General features: G+C 43.6%; 1 protein-coding gene across 1 annotated transcript in view; it reads left to right on the top strand.

Moving 5' to 3' along the window:
* rpn1 (ribophorin I) overlaps positions 1 to 13,522 on the top strand; it is a 35,592-nt gene that overhangs the window by 655 nt on the left and 21,415 nt on the right. Inside the window, exon 2 of the mRNA XM_060835326.1 lies at positions 10,513 to 10,577. Coding sequence (XP_060691309.1) covers positions 10,513 to 10,577 — 65 coding nt within the window. The remainder of the gene's footprint in view (positions 1 to 10,512; positions 10,578 to 13,522) is intronic.

Genomic DNA, 13,522 nt, shown 5'->3' with positions numbered 1-13,522 from the left:
TTAAATATATTTTAACCCTACTGCAATTGTCGACTAAATGTACAGAAATACATATTTAAATTGCAGTTGCAGTTTAAGAAAACAATTTAATGTCAAAAAGCCAAACCTTATATTCGAATATTTAGTTAAAAATCTCACAACATCAGGTTATAGTCCGACAAGTTTATTTCGAAGTACTAACTTTTGGAGTGCTACTCCTTTGTCAGGTGGAGCAGAATCATCGGACACAATTTATAGCAAAATATCAGTGTTGTACAACTGGTCCTGTATTGAACAAACACTTAAATTAATATTGTTGGTCTTTCATTTTCTCTCACATTGTTCTCAAACACTCCCTAAATTGTTGAATCTTAAATTTGTTTGCCCTAGTTCATAGAGATGTACAGCATGGAAAAAGACCCTTTGGGCCAACCAGATATCCCAACCCAATCTAGTCCCACCTGCCAGCACCTAGCCCATATTCCTCCAAACCCTTCCTATTCATATGCCCATCCAAATGCCTCTTAAATGTTGCTATTGTACCAGCCTCCACTACTTCCTCTGGCACCTCATTCCATACACTTAGCACCCTCTGTTTGGAAAAAGTTGCCCCTCGGGTCTCTTTTATATCTTTTCCCTCTCACTCTAAACCTATGCCCTCCAGTTCTGGACTCCCTGACCACAGGGAAAAGCCTTCACCTATTTACCCTATCCATGCCCCTCATAATTTTGTAAACCTCTATAAGGTCACCCCTCAGCCTCCGATGCTCTAGGGAAAACAGTCCCAGCCTGTTCAGCCTCTCCCTATAGCTCAAATCCTCCAACATCCTTGTATATCTTTTCTGAATCCTTTCAAGTTTCACAACATCTTTCCGATAGGAAGGAGACCAGAACTGCACGCATTATTCCAACAGTGTCCCAACCAATGTCCTGTACAGCCGCAACATGACCGACCAACTCCTGTACTCAATACTCTGATCAATAAGGGAGAAAGTGAAGTCTGCAGATGCTGGAGATCAGAGCTGAAAATGTGTTGCTGGAAAAGCGCAGCAGATCAGGCAGCATTCAAGGAACAGGAAATTCGACGTTTCGAGCATAAGCCCAAAGAAGGAATTTCCTGTTCCTTGGATGCTGCCTGACCTGCTGCGCTTTTCCAGAAACATATTTTCAACTCTGATCAATAAAGGAAAGTATACCAAACGCCGCCTTCACTATCCTATCTATCTGCGACTTCATTTTCAAGGAGCTATGAACCTGCACTCCACGGTCTCTTTGTTCAGCAACACTACCTAGGACCTGACCATTAAGTGTATAAGTCCTGCGAAGATTTGCTTTCCCAAAATGCAGCACCTCGTATTTATCTAAATTAAACTCCATCTGCCATTTCTCATCCTGTTGGCCCATCTGGTCAAGATCCTGTTGTAATCTGAGGTAACTCTCTTCGCTGTCCACTACACCTCCAATTTTGGTGTCATCTGCAAACTTACTAACTGTACCTCTTATACTCGCATCCAAATCATTTATGTAAATGACAAAAACTAGAGGATCCAGCACTGATCCTTGTGGCACTCCAGTGGTCACAAGCCTCCAGTCTGAAAAACAACCCTCTACCACCACCCTCTGTCTTCTACCTTTGAGCCAGTTCTGTATCCAAATGGCTAATTCTCCCTGTACTCAGTGAGATCTAACCTTGCTAATCAGTCTCCCATAGGGAACCTTTTTAGTTCTAGACTTAGAAAGTATTTTCAAAGCACAAATTCTGATTCACTTCTATCAAAACTACAAAAGATTTTCAGCACTTTTTTGTTTGTGATGTCTGCTAACTCATCTGGAGTTTTGACAGGTAGTTTTATTCATAATGCCTGTCTCCAAGTGAAATAAACTAAAAGGAAGATTTCCATCTGTATTGCACCAGCCACAATTGAAATGTGCCAAAATGTTTGCAGCAAGTTAAGTGTAGTATTGTCACTGTTTATATCAGGAATTTGTGCACAGCTAGTTGCAACAAATTTCAAGTAGAAAAAAGTGCTTGTATACAAATAGCACTTTTTAACCCCACTGTCTCAAAGTGCTTCACTGCCAATGAAGCATTTCTGAAGTATAGTCACTACCAAGCAGCCAATTTGGACACATCAAGCCTTAGAAACAGAAATGTGATAATATCCATGTGATATTGCTTTTAGTAGTGTTAACTGTTGAGAGATAGATATTGGCCAGATAACTGAAATAGAACCAAGAGACTGTTTACCTGAAAGATCAGATGTGACCTCTGCTTCATGTCTCATCTAAGCAATGTACTCACCTCTGTACTGAGTGTTAGCCTGATTGGACGCAAGTAGTGGATAATTCCTCGATCTAGAATCTGAATGAGAGGTCTAAGTGTAACGCACTGAGACTTAGCTGTTCCAGAAATATGTTTACTAATGGGAATTGAAATAAAAACTTTTAGTGGAGATCGCCAAAGTATTCTGGTCAGTAACGTCACAAGATGTTTAGAATCTGTTTTCAGATTGAGAAATGTCTACACATTTTGTTATATAATGTCCCACAAGCCTGTTCCAGCCCTGTTATTGCTGTAGCTCGTATTGATGAAGCGCTCATTTATTTCTGGAGCTGGCATGCTGTTACAGTACCTGTCGACTTGACTATTCCACTGTTACTCTCCCACATTAAGTTTATTAAATTCACTTATTCCTGCCAAAGCTGCAGTGTATGGTCTGTATGTGATAATGTCAAAAGGCACTGCAGTCTCATCAGTGAAGGAAACTGAGGGTAGTGTCTTTTTCAACTTCATGTAGACTTGACTTTGCAAATAATTTTTTTTTCTCCTGTTTGTTTAATCTGTGTTGACAGGAGGAAGTAGGAATGCAGATGCTGGAGAGTCAGAGTCAAAAAGTGTGGTGCTGGAAAAGCACAACAGATCAAGCAGCATCTGAGTAACAGGAGAGTCAACGTTTTGGGCATAAACCCTTCATCAGCCTGCCATTGGTGTTGACAAGTACAGTCATCCTGAATCAAACCCATCCCATTGGCCAGTGCTTGCTAACCTCTGCTGGCTTCCAGTCCAGTGCCTCAACTTTACAATTCTTCTCGATGGCCTCACCTGCCCCTAACAATGTAAATTTCTCCAATCTCACAACAATCAAGCATTCCATCATTTCTGTGCAACCTTCATCCCTAACTTCCTTGCACTACCATTGCTGGATGTACCTTCAGCTTGCAAAGCTCTGAGCTCTGGAATTCCTGTTCAGTTCTCCACATAAAAATAAAAAAATCATTCCTGATGAAGGGCATTTGGCCAAAACGTTGATTTTCCTGCTCCTCAGATGTTGCCTGACCTGCTGTGCTTTACCAACACCACACTCGACTCTAATCTCCAGCATCTGCAGTCCTCACTTTTGCCACATAAATAGTGTCCAACTTTGCATTATTGCACTTTACTGAATGTCTCATGACTCTCTCTTGCTCTCAGCTGTCCTCCACATTAAAAGGTGGCATCTAGATAAAGGATAATAAGAATGATTTGTTCAATGCTAGGAAACTAAATTGTTAGTAGAGAACTTTTGGAGTACTGAAAACACAGAAGAGTACAGTACAGGCCCTTCAGCTCTAGATGTTGTGCTGTCCTTTTATACTACTCCTAAGATCAAACAAATCTACATACCCTTTATTTAACTATCATCCATGTGCCTATCCAAGTGTCGTTTAAATGTCCCTAATGTATCTGACTCTACCACCACTGCCTGCAGTGCATTCCACGCACCCACCACTCTCTGTGTAAAGAACAGACTTCTGACATCTCCCCTAAACCTTTCTCCAGTCACCTTAAAATTATACCTCCTCGTGTTAGCCATTTCAGCCCCGGGGAAAATGTCTCTGGCCATCCACTCTTTTTCTCATCATCTTGTACGCCTCTATCAAGTCACCTCCTATCCTCTTTGCTCCAGTAAGGAAAGCCCTGCCTCCCTCAACCTTTCTTCATAAGACCTGCCCTCTAGTCCAGGCAGCATCCTCTAAAGTTTCCACATCCTTCCTATAATGAGGCGATCAGAACTCAACTCAGTGTTCCAAGTGTGGTCTAACCAGGTCTTTGCAGAGCTGCAGTATAACCTCTCCGCTTTTAAACTCAACCCTCCCCTGCTAATGAAAGCCAACACACCATATGCCTTCTTAACAACCCTATCAACATGTGTGGCAACTTTGAGGGATCTATGGACATCGGCCCCAAAATCCCTCTGTTCCTCCACACTACCAACAATCCTGCCTTTAGCCCTATAAACTGTATTCAAATTTGACCATCCAAAATGAATCAGTTCACTTTTCCAGGTTGAACTCCAACTGCCACTTATCAGCACAGCTCTGCATTCTGTCAATGTTCCATTGCAACTTACAACAGCCCTCCACACTATAACTCCATCAACCTTTGTGACATTGGCAAACTGACTAACGCACTCTTCCACTTCCTCATCCAAGTCATTTAAAAAAAAATCACAAAGAGCTGATGTCCCAGAATAGATCCCTGCGGAACACCACTGGTGGCCGAGCTCCAGGCTGAATACTTTCCGTTGACTACCACCCTCTGTCTTTCATGGGCCATCCAAATCTGTATCCAGATAGCCAAATTCCCCGATATCCCATGCCTCCTCACTTTCTGAATGAGTCTACCATGGGGAACCTTATCAAATGCCTTGCTAAAATCCATGTTGACCACATCCACTGTTCTACCTTCAATGTGTTTTGTCACATCTTCAAAGAATTCAGTAAGGCTTGTGAGGCTTGACTGGCTCCTCTCAAAGCCGTGCGGACTATCTGTAATCAAACTATGCTTTTCCAAATAATCATAAATCCTGTCTGTCAGAATCCTCTCCAATAATTTGCCCACCACCAACGTAAAACTGACTGGTCTGTAATTCCCATGGTTATCCCTATCCTTTTCTTTAACAAGGGAAAAACATTTTTCACCCTCCAGTCATCTGGCACGACTCCAGTGGAGAGTGGTGACGCAAAGATCACCATCATAGGTGCAGCAATCTCTTCCCTTGCTTCCCATAGTAACCTGGGGCATATCCTGTCTGGGAAATCTCCTCCCACCCTATCTCCTGTAAAAACACTATCCCTTACTCCCAAGTCCTCCACCTCTGCTATATCTCCTCCAAGGAGTACCAATTCTACCATAAAACATCCCAGATGGCCTCCTTCAAAGACCACGATTTCCCCTCTCACGTGGTCAACAATACCTTCCAGTGCGTCTCCTCCACTTCACATACCTCTGCCCTTGAACCCCATCCCTCCAATCCCAACAAAGACAGAACCTCCCTGGTCCCCACCTTCCGCCCCACCAACCTCTGGGTACAACGCATTATCCTCTGCCATTTCTGCGACCTACAAACAGATACCACCACCAGAGGTATTTCCCTCCATATCTCTTTCTGCTTTCCGCAGAGACTATTCCCATCGTGACTCCCTTGTTAGGTCCATGCCTCCCACCAATCCACTCTCCTCTTCCAGCACCTTCCCTTGCCCACACCTCCCCTTCACCTCCATCCAAGGCCCCGAAGGATCCTTCCACATCTGACAGATTTTCCTGCACCTCCCCACACGTCATCTACTGTGTCCGTTGCTCCTCTACACTGGGGAGATAGGATACCCACTTGTGGAACATGTCAGAGAACATCTCTGGGACATGCACTAAACAACTTCACTCCCCCTTCCACTCTACCAACGATATGCACGTCCTGGGCCGCCTCCACCACCAGATTCTAGCCACCTGACGCCTAGAGGAAAAACACCTCATCTTCCTCCAACCACACAGGATCAATATTGATTTCACCAGTTTCCTCATCTCCCCTACCCTCCCCTTATCCCACATCCAACCCTCCAACTTGGCACCTCCCTCTTGAATTATCCTACCTGTCCATCTTCTTTCCCTCCTATCTGCTCCACCCTCTGCTCTGACCTATCACCATCACCCACCACCTTCATCTATCTATCGCATTCCCAACTACCATCCTACCAGCCCCATGCCCCTCCCATTTATCTCTCAACCCCCTTGGGCATCCTCCACATACCTGATGAAGAACTTATGCTTGAAAAGTCGACTCTCCTGCTCCTTAGATGCTGCCTAACAGGCTGTGCTTTTCCAGCACCACACCTTTTGACTCTATTTCCTGTCTGGCCCAGGACACTTATCAATCTTTGTTTTTCAAAATTTCCAGCACGTCTTCTTCCTTAACATCAACCTGTTCGAGCATATCAGCCTGTTTCCCACTGTCCTCAAATGACAAGGTCCCTCGTGAATACTGAAGCAAAGTATTCATTAAAGACCTCCCCCACCACCTCTGACTCCAGGCACAAGTTCCCTCCATTATACCTGATCAGCCCTACCTTCACTTGCAATATTTTCTTGTTCCTCTCGTAAGTGTAGAATGCTTTGGGGTTTTGTTTAATCCACCCTCCAAGGCGTTTTCCTGCCCCCTTCTAAGTCCATTCTTCAGTTCCTTCCTGACTACCTTGTAACCCTCGAACCCTGTTTGATCCTTGTTTCCTTCTTCCTCTTGACTAGATGTTCCACATCTCTTGTCATCCAAGGTTCCTTCAACCTCCTGTTCCTTATTTGCCTCTGTGGCAGAACTTATTCAGCACTCGCAGCAAGTGCTCCCTAAACAATCTCTGTATTTCTGTTGTGCATCTCCCTGAGACTGTCTGTTCCCAATTTATGCTCCATAGTATCTGTCTAGTAGCATTGTAATTTCCCCTCCCCCAATTAAATACTTTCCCGTACTGTCTGCTCCTATCCCTCTCCATGGCTATAGTAAAGATCAGTAAATCCCTAGCCTCACTAGGGATTTCTTTTAGAAAGGCAAGTAACTGACATTCATTATATGTGAGAATCTAGGACGACCACTTAACAGATGTTCTTAATATCCTAGGTGGCAACAAGATGGCTTCTCGATGCAACTAATATGACAAAATGGCTTCTAGGCTGCAAACTGACAATTCAGCTAAACCTGCATAAAATGGTTTTTAAGTTACTAAATGCTAATTCTGCTGGAGCTGCCTAAGTGGCTCACCACAGTCTGCTTCAATACAGATTAGCAGACAAAGCACCCTTTAAAGCACATAAATAACTCGACTCCGGTGGCACAGTGGTTAGCACTGCTGCCTCACAGCGCCTGAGACCTGGGTTCAATTCCCGACTCAGGCGACTGACTGTGTGGAGTTTGCACGTTCTCCCCGTGTCTGTGTGGGTTTCCTCCGGGTGCTCCGGTTTCCTCCCACAGTCCAAAGATGTGCGGGTCAGGTGAATTGGCCATGCTAAATTGTCCGTAGCGTTAGGTAAAGGGTAATATGTAGGGGTATGGGTGGGTTGCGCTTCGGCGGGTCAGTGTGGACTTGTTGGACCGAAGGGCCTGTTTCCACACTGTAAGTAATCTAATCTAAATTACATTACTAGTCATCCTGACTGACCTTCGGGTGCAGGTGCAGTGGCTCAGTTCATGAGGTAAGAGTGGCCTAAGCAATGGAAAATAAAGTTGGTTCCCAGGAAATATCATTGGAGCAAGTGACTCAAATAAAGCAGTGTTGTGTATTGATTGGTAATTGTTTGAATGTACAATGCGATCATGGCCTGTACCCTTCTTTAAGAAAAATATTAAAATGTTTTAAGCCATTTGTGCAGATCCTCTGTGGAAAACAGAAGTGCTGGACCCCCACGGGTCCAGATCTTCATAAGTAAATTTACACAGCTGCTGGAAAAATAGTAGTACAGAGGAACCTCTTATTCGAACGTCGATTATCCAAACAAGATCTCTGTCTCGATGTAAACTGTATTTTCCTAACGTTCGCTTTCTCCGAGCAAAATACTCCCTGCCCGTGTCTTTCAGATAATCAAGATTCTTCTGTAGGTGGTTTGCATGCAAGCTGGAGCCAAGCCTGAGATTCAGCCAGCAACAAGTAGCTGGTTATTTTGTGGATTAGTGTCCAGCTATTGATGAGAAAGGCTTTGTGCCTGCTAGCAACAATGTGATTGGTTCCCAGGAAATTGAACAGAGGGGAAGAAACCATCACATCTCCATTGGCTTAGGAGTTGTTTCTGTTTACAACTTTAAGCCTGAGGGAAACCAGTCTCTCTTTATTTTTCCCTTCAGTTGCTGTAAATTATTGCTTTTAATTAATAACTTCAAAACCTTTTTCTAAATGTGAATCAGACTCCTGGGTATCCTGCAAACAAATGGAAGTACACAGAGGGAAGATCTGATCAGCACAAGAATCACCTCAGCAAGCCCTGTGAACAGGGACCATTGAACAGCTTTCCCAGTTTTACCCTCTGCCCATAACACCTGTGTTTTTTTAATACTGTGTTTGGAAGGGGAGTTTAAGGGGGAGTTAATGAGTTTGAAATCATAGAGTTACATGCTGATGGTTCATAATTAGTTCAGGTAGACAGTCTTTGTATAATAAATAGTAATTCTTGTTAAGTACAGAAACCTGCTCTCTGCTTTCTGTCAGCCTAGGTCTGAAAGGCAGGTAAATGTGTGAATTCTGTGTAACTTTTCAAAATATTCAACTTCTGTTTGTATCAGGATTTGATTTCCAGCACATTACCCAGCGAGGCATAACAGTGTGAAACCAATGTTGAGGCTTCAATTTGCCAGTCTTGAATCAGGTTAGATAATCTTGCCTGAGAGCTGAATGTTTTTGTTCTTAAGTCTAACTCAAGACTGCAATCTAACCCAACAATTACAGTACCAATATCCAAGAGTACTTCATTGAATTGATTTATTGTCACGTGTACTGAAGGCACAGTGAAAAGTTTTGCCTTGGGAGCGATGCAGGCAGATCACATAGTTAAATAGCATAGATAAATAAATAATAGGTAAACAGCAGCAAAACTCAAAACACAGGTATAGGCAAATGCTAAGAGTTTGTGGGTCCATTCAGTATTCTAACAACAGTCAGGCAGAAACTGTTTTGAAACCGGCTGGTGTGTGTGTTCAGGCTTTTGTACCTTCTCCCCAATAGTAGAGTTGTAGAAAAGCATTCAGAGTGGGATGGATCTTTGAGAATGCTGGCAGCCTTTCCTCGACAGTGGGCCTGGTAGATGGATTCTGTAGATGGGAGGTTGGCCTTTGTGATTGTCCAGGCCGAGTTCACCACTCTCTGTAACCATCTCCGATCTTGAATGGTACAGTTACCATACCAGGTAGTGATACATCCAGACAGAATGTTCTCAGTAGAGCCCCTATAAAAGTTGGCAAGGGTATTTGCTGTCATGCCAAATTTCCTCAGCTGCCTGAGGAAGAAGAGACATTGTTGGGCCTTTGTAACCAGTGCATCCACATGAAGAGTCCATTGTTAGACATGCCAAATGTTGGATATGTTAAACCAATGTCTCATCAGATATAAATATTCACAGAGGAGTGGGGAAGCTGTCTCCTGTCATACACATTGATGATCCCTCATCTAATATCATTAAAGATATATCTGGTTATTAGTTTATGCTGTAGTCTGTGTCCAAACTGCTGAATTGTCCTTAACAGCCACTTTACTTCCTTCCTTTTGAAACTCAACTATACTCTGCTGTAACTGACAGATTTCAATAAATGCTAACTCTTACGTCTGTTTCTCTGACCTAGTGTCTGGCTACTTGTCCTATTTTATCATCACACTTTTTCTTGTATGAGTCAATGGGTTGTGTGGACCCCTGGTTGTTCACTACAACTGGTCCCTGTAGTAAATTATTCCCAAGAAGCCGCAGGACTGAGCCCTTCTGTAACCCCTATCTTTTTCCTAAATCTGTGCAGAGTTATCTGATTAAAATCAGCACACTGTTGAACAGTGAGTATGTCCTTCTTGCTTCACTTGTGCTTGATCTCAGAAAATTCAAGTGATATTTGTGAGACTTGATATGTTATCTAGATTGAGATTGCAAGGTAATACTGAGAGGCTGCTGAACTGATTTGGCTCTTGGGTGAAGTATTAAACCAAGTCCTTTGCCATGTCTGTCTGAAATGCGCTTGTTTGCTCTTAGGCCATGAAAACACGATTGCCGTACCAATTTATTAATGATTTTCATGTTTGTGGTTCTAACCCTGTGTTGAACAGAGGGAAGAAACCAATGATTTCTATCTAGTGGTGGAAAGTATTCTGTATGGACAGATTTCATCCCTTTGTAAAGCTTGCTGAAATTAGTATCTGGATCCCTACATATTGTTCACTTGGCTGAGAAAGCAAATGATGCTTGTAGCAGTGAGACAACATCCCAGCTGGAAGTCAGTGCCTTCAGGGAAGTGGGGAGCAAAATAGCAGTGAATAAACCGTGCACTGCAGCTGAGAGTGGGAGCACAATCCTTAGACTGAGGTATCAAGCTAATGTCTGTAATACCCTACCATGAGCCTTTTGTCCCTACCATGAGCCTTTTGTCCCTACTGTTTTCACCATTCCTTATTTTTAACTCTAAGTTATTTGGGAGGGTGGTTTGTTAAGTGTTTGAACTCCATTTTACAATTAATTTGACTTCTCATTTTATCCAGCTGAAAACTGATGACGAAGAAGAAACCTCATTGGTATTGGAAGAGACGCGTGTCACAGGGCAGAGGTAAGTAACTTATCTCTATCTTGTTTGTATCTATTCCCTATCAAAGGGTTAGCACTTTTATTTGCACTTTAACCTGGTAAAATCTGCACTTTTAACTATATAGAGCAGTCTTCAGCAGTCTCTGACTAGTTCAGGACATGAGACGTGAGAAAGAAGGAATGTCTGCGGTTCTGCTGTGTCCTGCCCAATGATTGCTGCTGTTCAGATGAACAGCTCTCATTAGCTGATTGGTCAGCCAGTGGAGATAATCCACTGCACCAAATTGGCTGCTCTGGGTACTGACCATTTTATTGACATTACTTGGCCAACCTGCCCAGCTGTGTTTTTTTTTTCGCACCTCTGCACTAGCTATTCTGGACCATACTGCATTACATAGCTGTCATTACAGATTTGGGAATCACAACCCCCACCCCACAAAAAAATGTAAGCAGCTAACACAGCTGACACTTCTTGACAGCCCCCTCGCAATTGCTGCACATTGTCTTGTCTGCTTGATTTAAGACTAGTTGTAATGTTACTGCTGTCCCCATCTCTGCCAAATTCTCTTTTTAGCCAAGTGGATACAGGGAAGTTGCTGTAGTGAACTAGGCCAGAGGTTCTCAACCAGGTGTCATACAATCCATTCAGCAAAGTCACTGGCAGCTGAGTGTGATATATCTGAAGAAGTCAAAGCACAGCAGGTCAGGAGAATCGTCTGAGGAGCAGGAGAATCGTCACTTCAGGCAAAAGCCTTTCTTCATCAAGATATCTGAAGAAGGGTCACTGGACTTGAAATGTTAACTCAGATTTCTCTCCACAAATGCTGCCAGACCTGAGTTTTTCCAGCAATTTATATTTTTGTTTCTGATCTTCAGCATCGCGGTTATTCTGACTTTTGAACATAGAAGTACAGTGCAGTACAGTTCCGCCCTCGATGGTTTCACATGGTGGTGAAACCAATCTGAAGCCCACCGAACCTACACTATTCCATTCTCGACCATTTAAATGCCCGTAAAGTTGGCAAGTCTATAACTGCTGCAGGCAGTGTGTTCTATGCCGCTACTACTCTGAGTTTAAAAAAACTACCTCTGACATCTGTCCTTTATTTATCACTCCTCAATTGGAAGCTATGCCCCCCATGCTAGCCATCACCATCCGAGGAAAAAGGCTCTGTCTACGGGATCTAACCCTCTGATTATCTTTGTGTCTCAATTAAGTCACCTCTCAACCACCTTCTCTATAACGAAAGCAGCTTCAAGTCCCTCATCCTTTCCTCGTAAGACCTTTCCTCCATACCAGGCAACATCCTAGTAAATCTCCTCTGAACCCTTTCCAATGCTTCCACCTCCTTCCTATAATGCAATGACCAGAACTGTATGCAATACTCTTACGTGTGGCCGCTCCAGAGTTTTGTACAGCTGCAACATGATCTCATAGTTCTGGATCCCTCTACGAATAAAAGCTAACACACTGTATGTCGTCTTAACAGCCCTATTAACCTGGGTGGCAAATTTGAGGGATCGATATACATGGACACCCAGATCTCTCTGCTCATCTACACTACAAAGAATCTTACCATAAGCCCACTACTCAGCGTTCCTGTTACTCCTTCCAAAGTGAATCATCTTTCACTTTTCTGCATTAAACTCCATTTGCCAGCTCTACAGCTTATCTATGTTCAAAGTTTGTGAGAAGATTTGTAGCTCAGGTGCTCGTTGTTGTGGTTCTGTTCGCCGAGCTGGGAATTTGTGTTGCAAACGTTTCGTCCCCTGTCTAGGTGACATCCTCAATGCTTGGGAGCCTCTTGTGAAGCACTTCTGTGATCATTCCTCCAGCACTTGTAGGGGTTTGAATCTGCCGCTTCCAGTTGTCAATTCCAGCTGTCCATTGCAGTGGTCGGTATATTGGGTCCAGATCGATGTGCTTATTGGTTGAATCTGTGGATGAGTGCCATGCCTCTAGGAATTCCCTGGCTGTTCTCTGTTTGGCTTGTCCTATAATAGTAGTGTTGTCCCAGTTGAATTCATGTTGCTTGTCATCTGCATGTGTGGCTACTAGGGATAGCTGGTCATGTCGATTCGTGGCTAGTTGGTGTTCATGGATGCGGATCGTTAGCTGTCTTCCTGTTTGTCCTATGTAGTGTTTTGCACAGTCCTTGCATGGGATTTTGTACACTACATTGGTTTTGCTCATGCTGGGTGTCGGGTCCTTCGTTCTGGTGAGTTGTTGTCTGAGAGTGGCTGTTGGTTTGTGTGCTGTTATGAGTCCTAGTGGTCGCAGTAGTCTGGCTGTCAGTTCGGAAATGCTCTTGATGTATGGTAGTGTGGCTAGTCCTTTGGGTTTGGCATGTCCTCGTTCCGTTGTCTTTCCCTTAGGCATCTGTTGATGAAATTGCAGGGGTATCCGTTTTTGGCGAATACATTGTATAGGTGTTCTTCTTCCTCTGTTTGCAGTTCTGGTGTACTGCAGTGTGATGTGGCTCTTTGGAATAGTGTCTTGATGCAACTTCTTTTGTGTGTGTTGGGGTGGTTGCTTTCGTAGTTCAGGACTTGGTCTGTGAGTGTGGCTTTCCTGTATACCTTTGTGGTGAATTCTCCATTCGGTGTTACATAGAACATAGAAAAATACAGCGCAGTACAGGCCCTTTGGCCCTCGATGTTGCGCCGACCCAAGCCCACCTAACCTACACTAGCCCACTATCCTCCATATGCCTATCCAATGCCCGTTTAAATGCCCATAAAGAGGGAGAATCCACAACTGCTACTGGCAGGGCATTCCATGAACTCACGACTCGCTGAGTAAAGAATCTACCCCTAACATCTGTCCTATACCTACCTCCCCTTATTTAAAGCTATGCCCCTCGTAATAGCTGATTCCATACGTGGAAAAAGGTTCTCATTGTCAACCCTGTCTAAACCCCTAATCATCTTGTACACCTCTATCAAGTCACCCCTAAACCTTCTTTT

The sequence above is a fragment of the Hemiscyllium ocellatum genome, chromosome 14 (assembly GCF_020745735.1).
Source record: "Hemiscyllium ocellatum isolate sHemOce1 chromosome 14, sHemOce1.pat.X.cur, whole genome shotgun sequence".
Classification (NCBI taxonomy): Eukaryota; Metazoa; Chordata; class Chondrichthyes; order Orectolobiformes; family Hemiscylliidae; genus Hemiscyllium; species Hemiscyllium ocellatum.
Note: the sequence above shows the minus strand (reverse complement) of the source record. Positions and strands in the feature narration are given on the sequence as shown.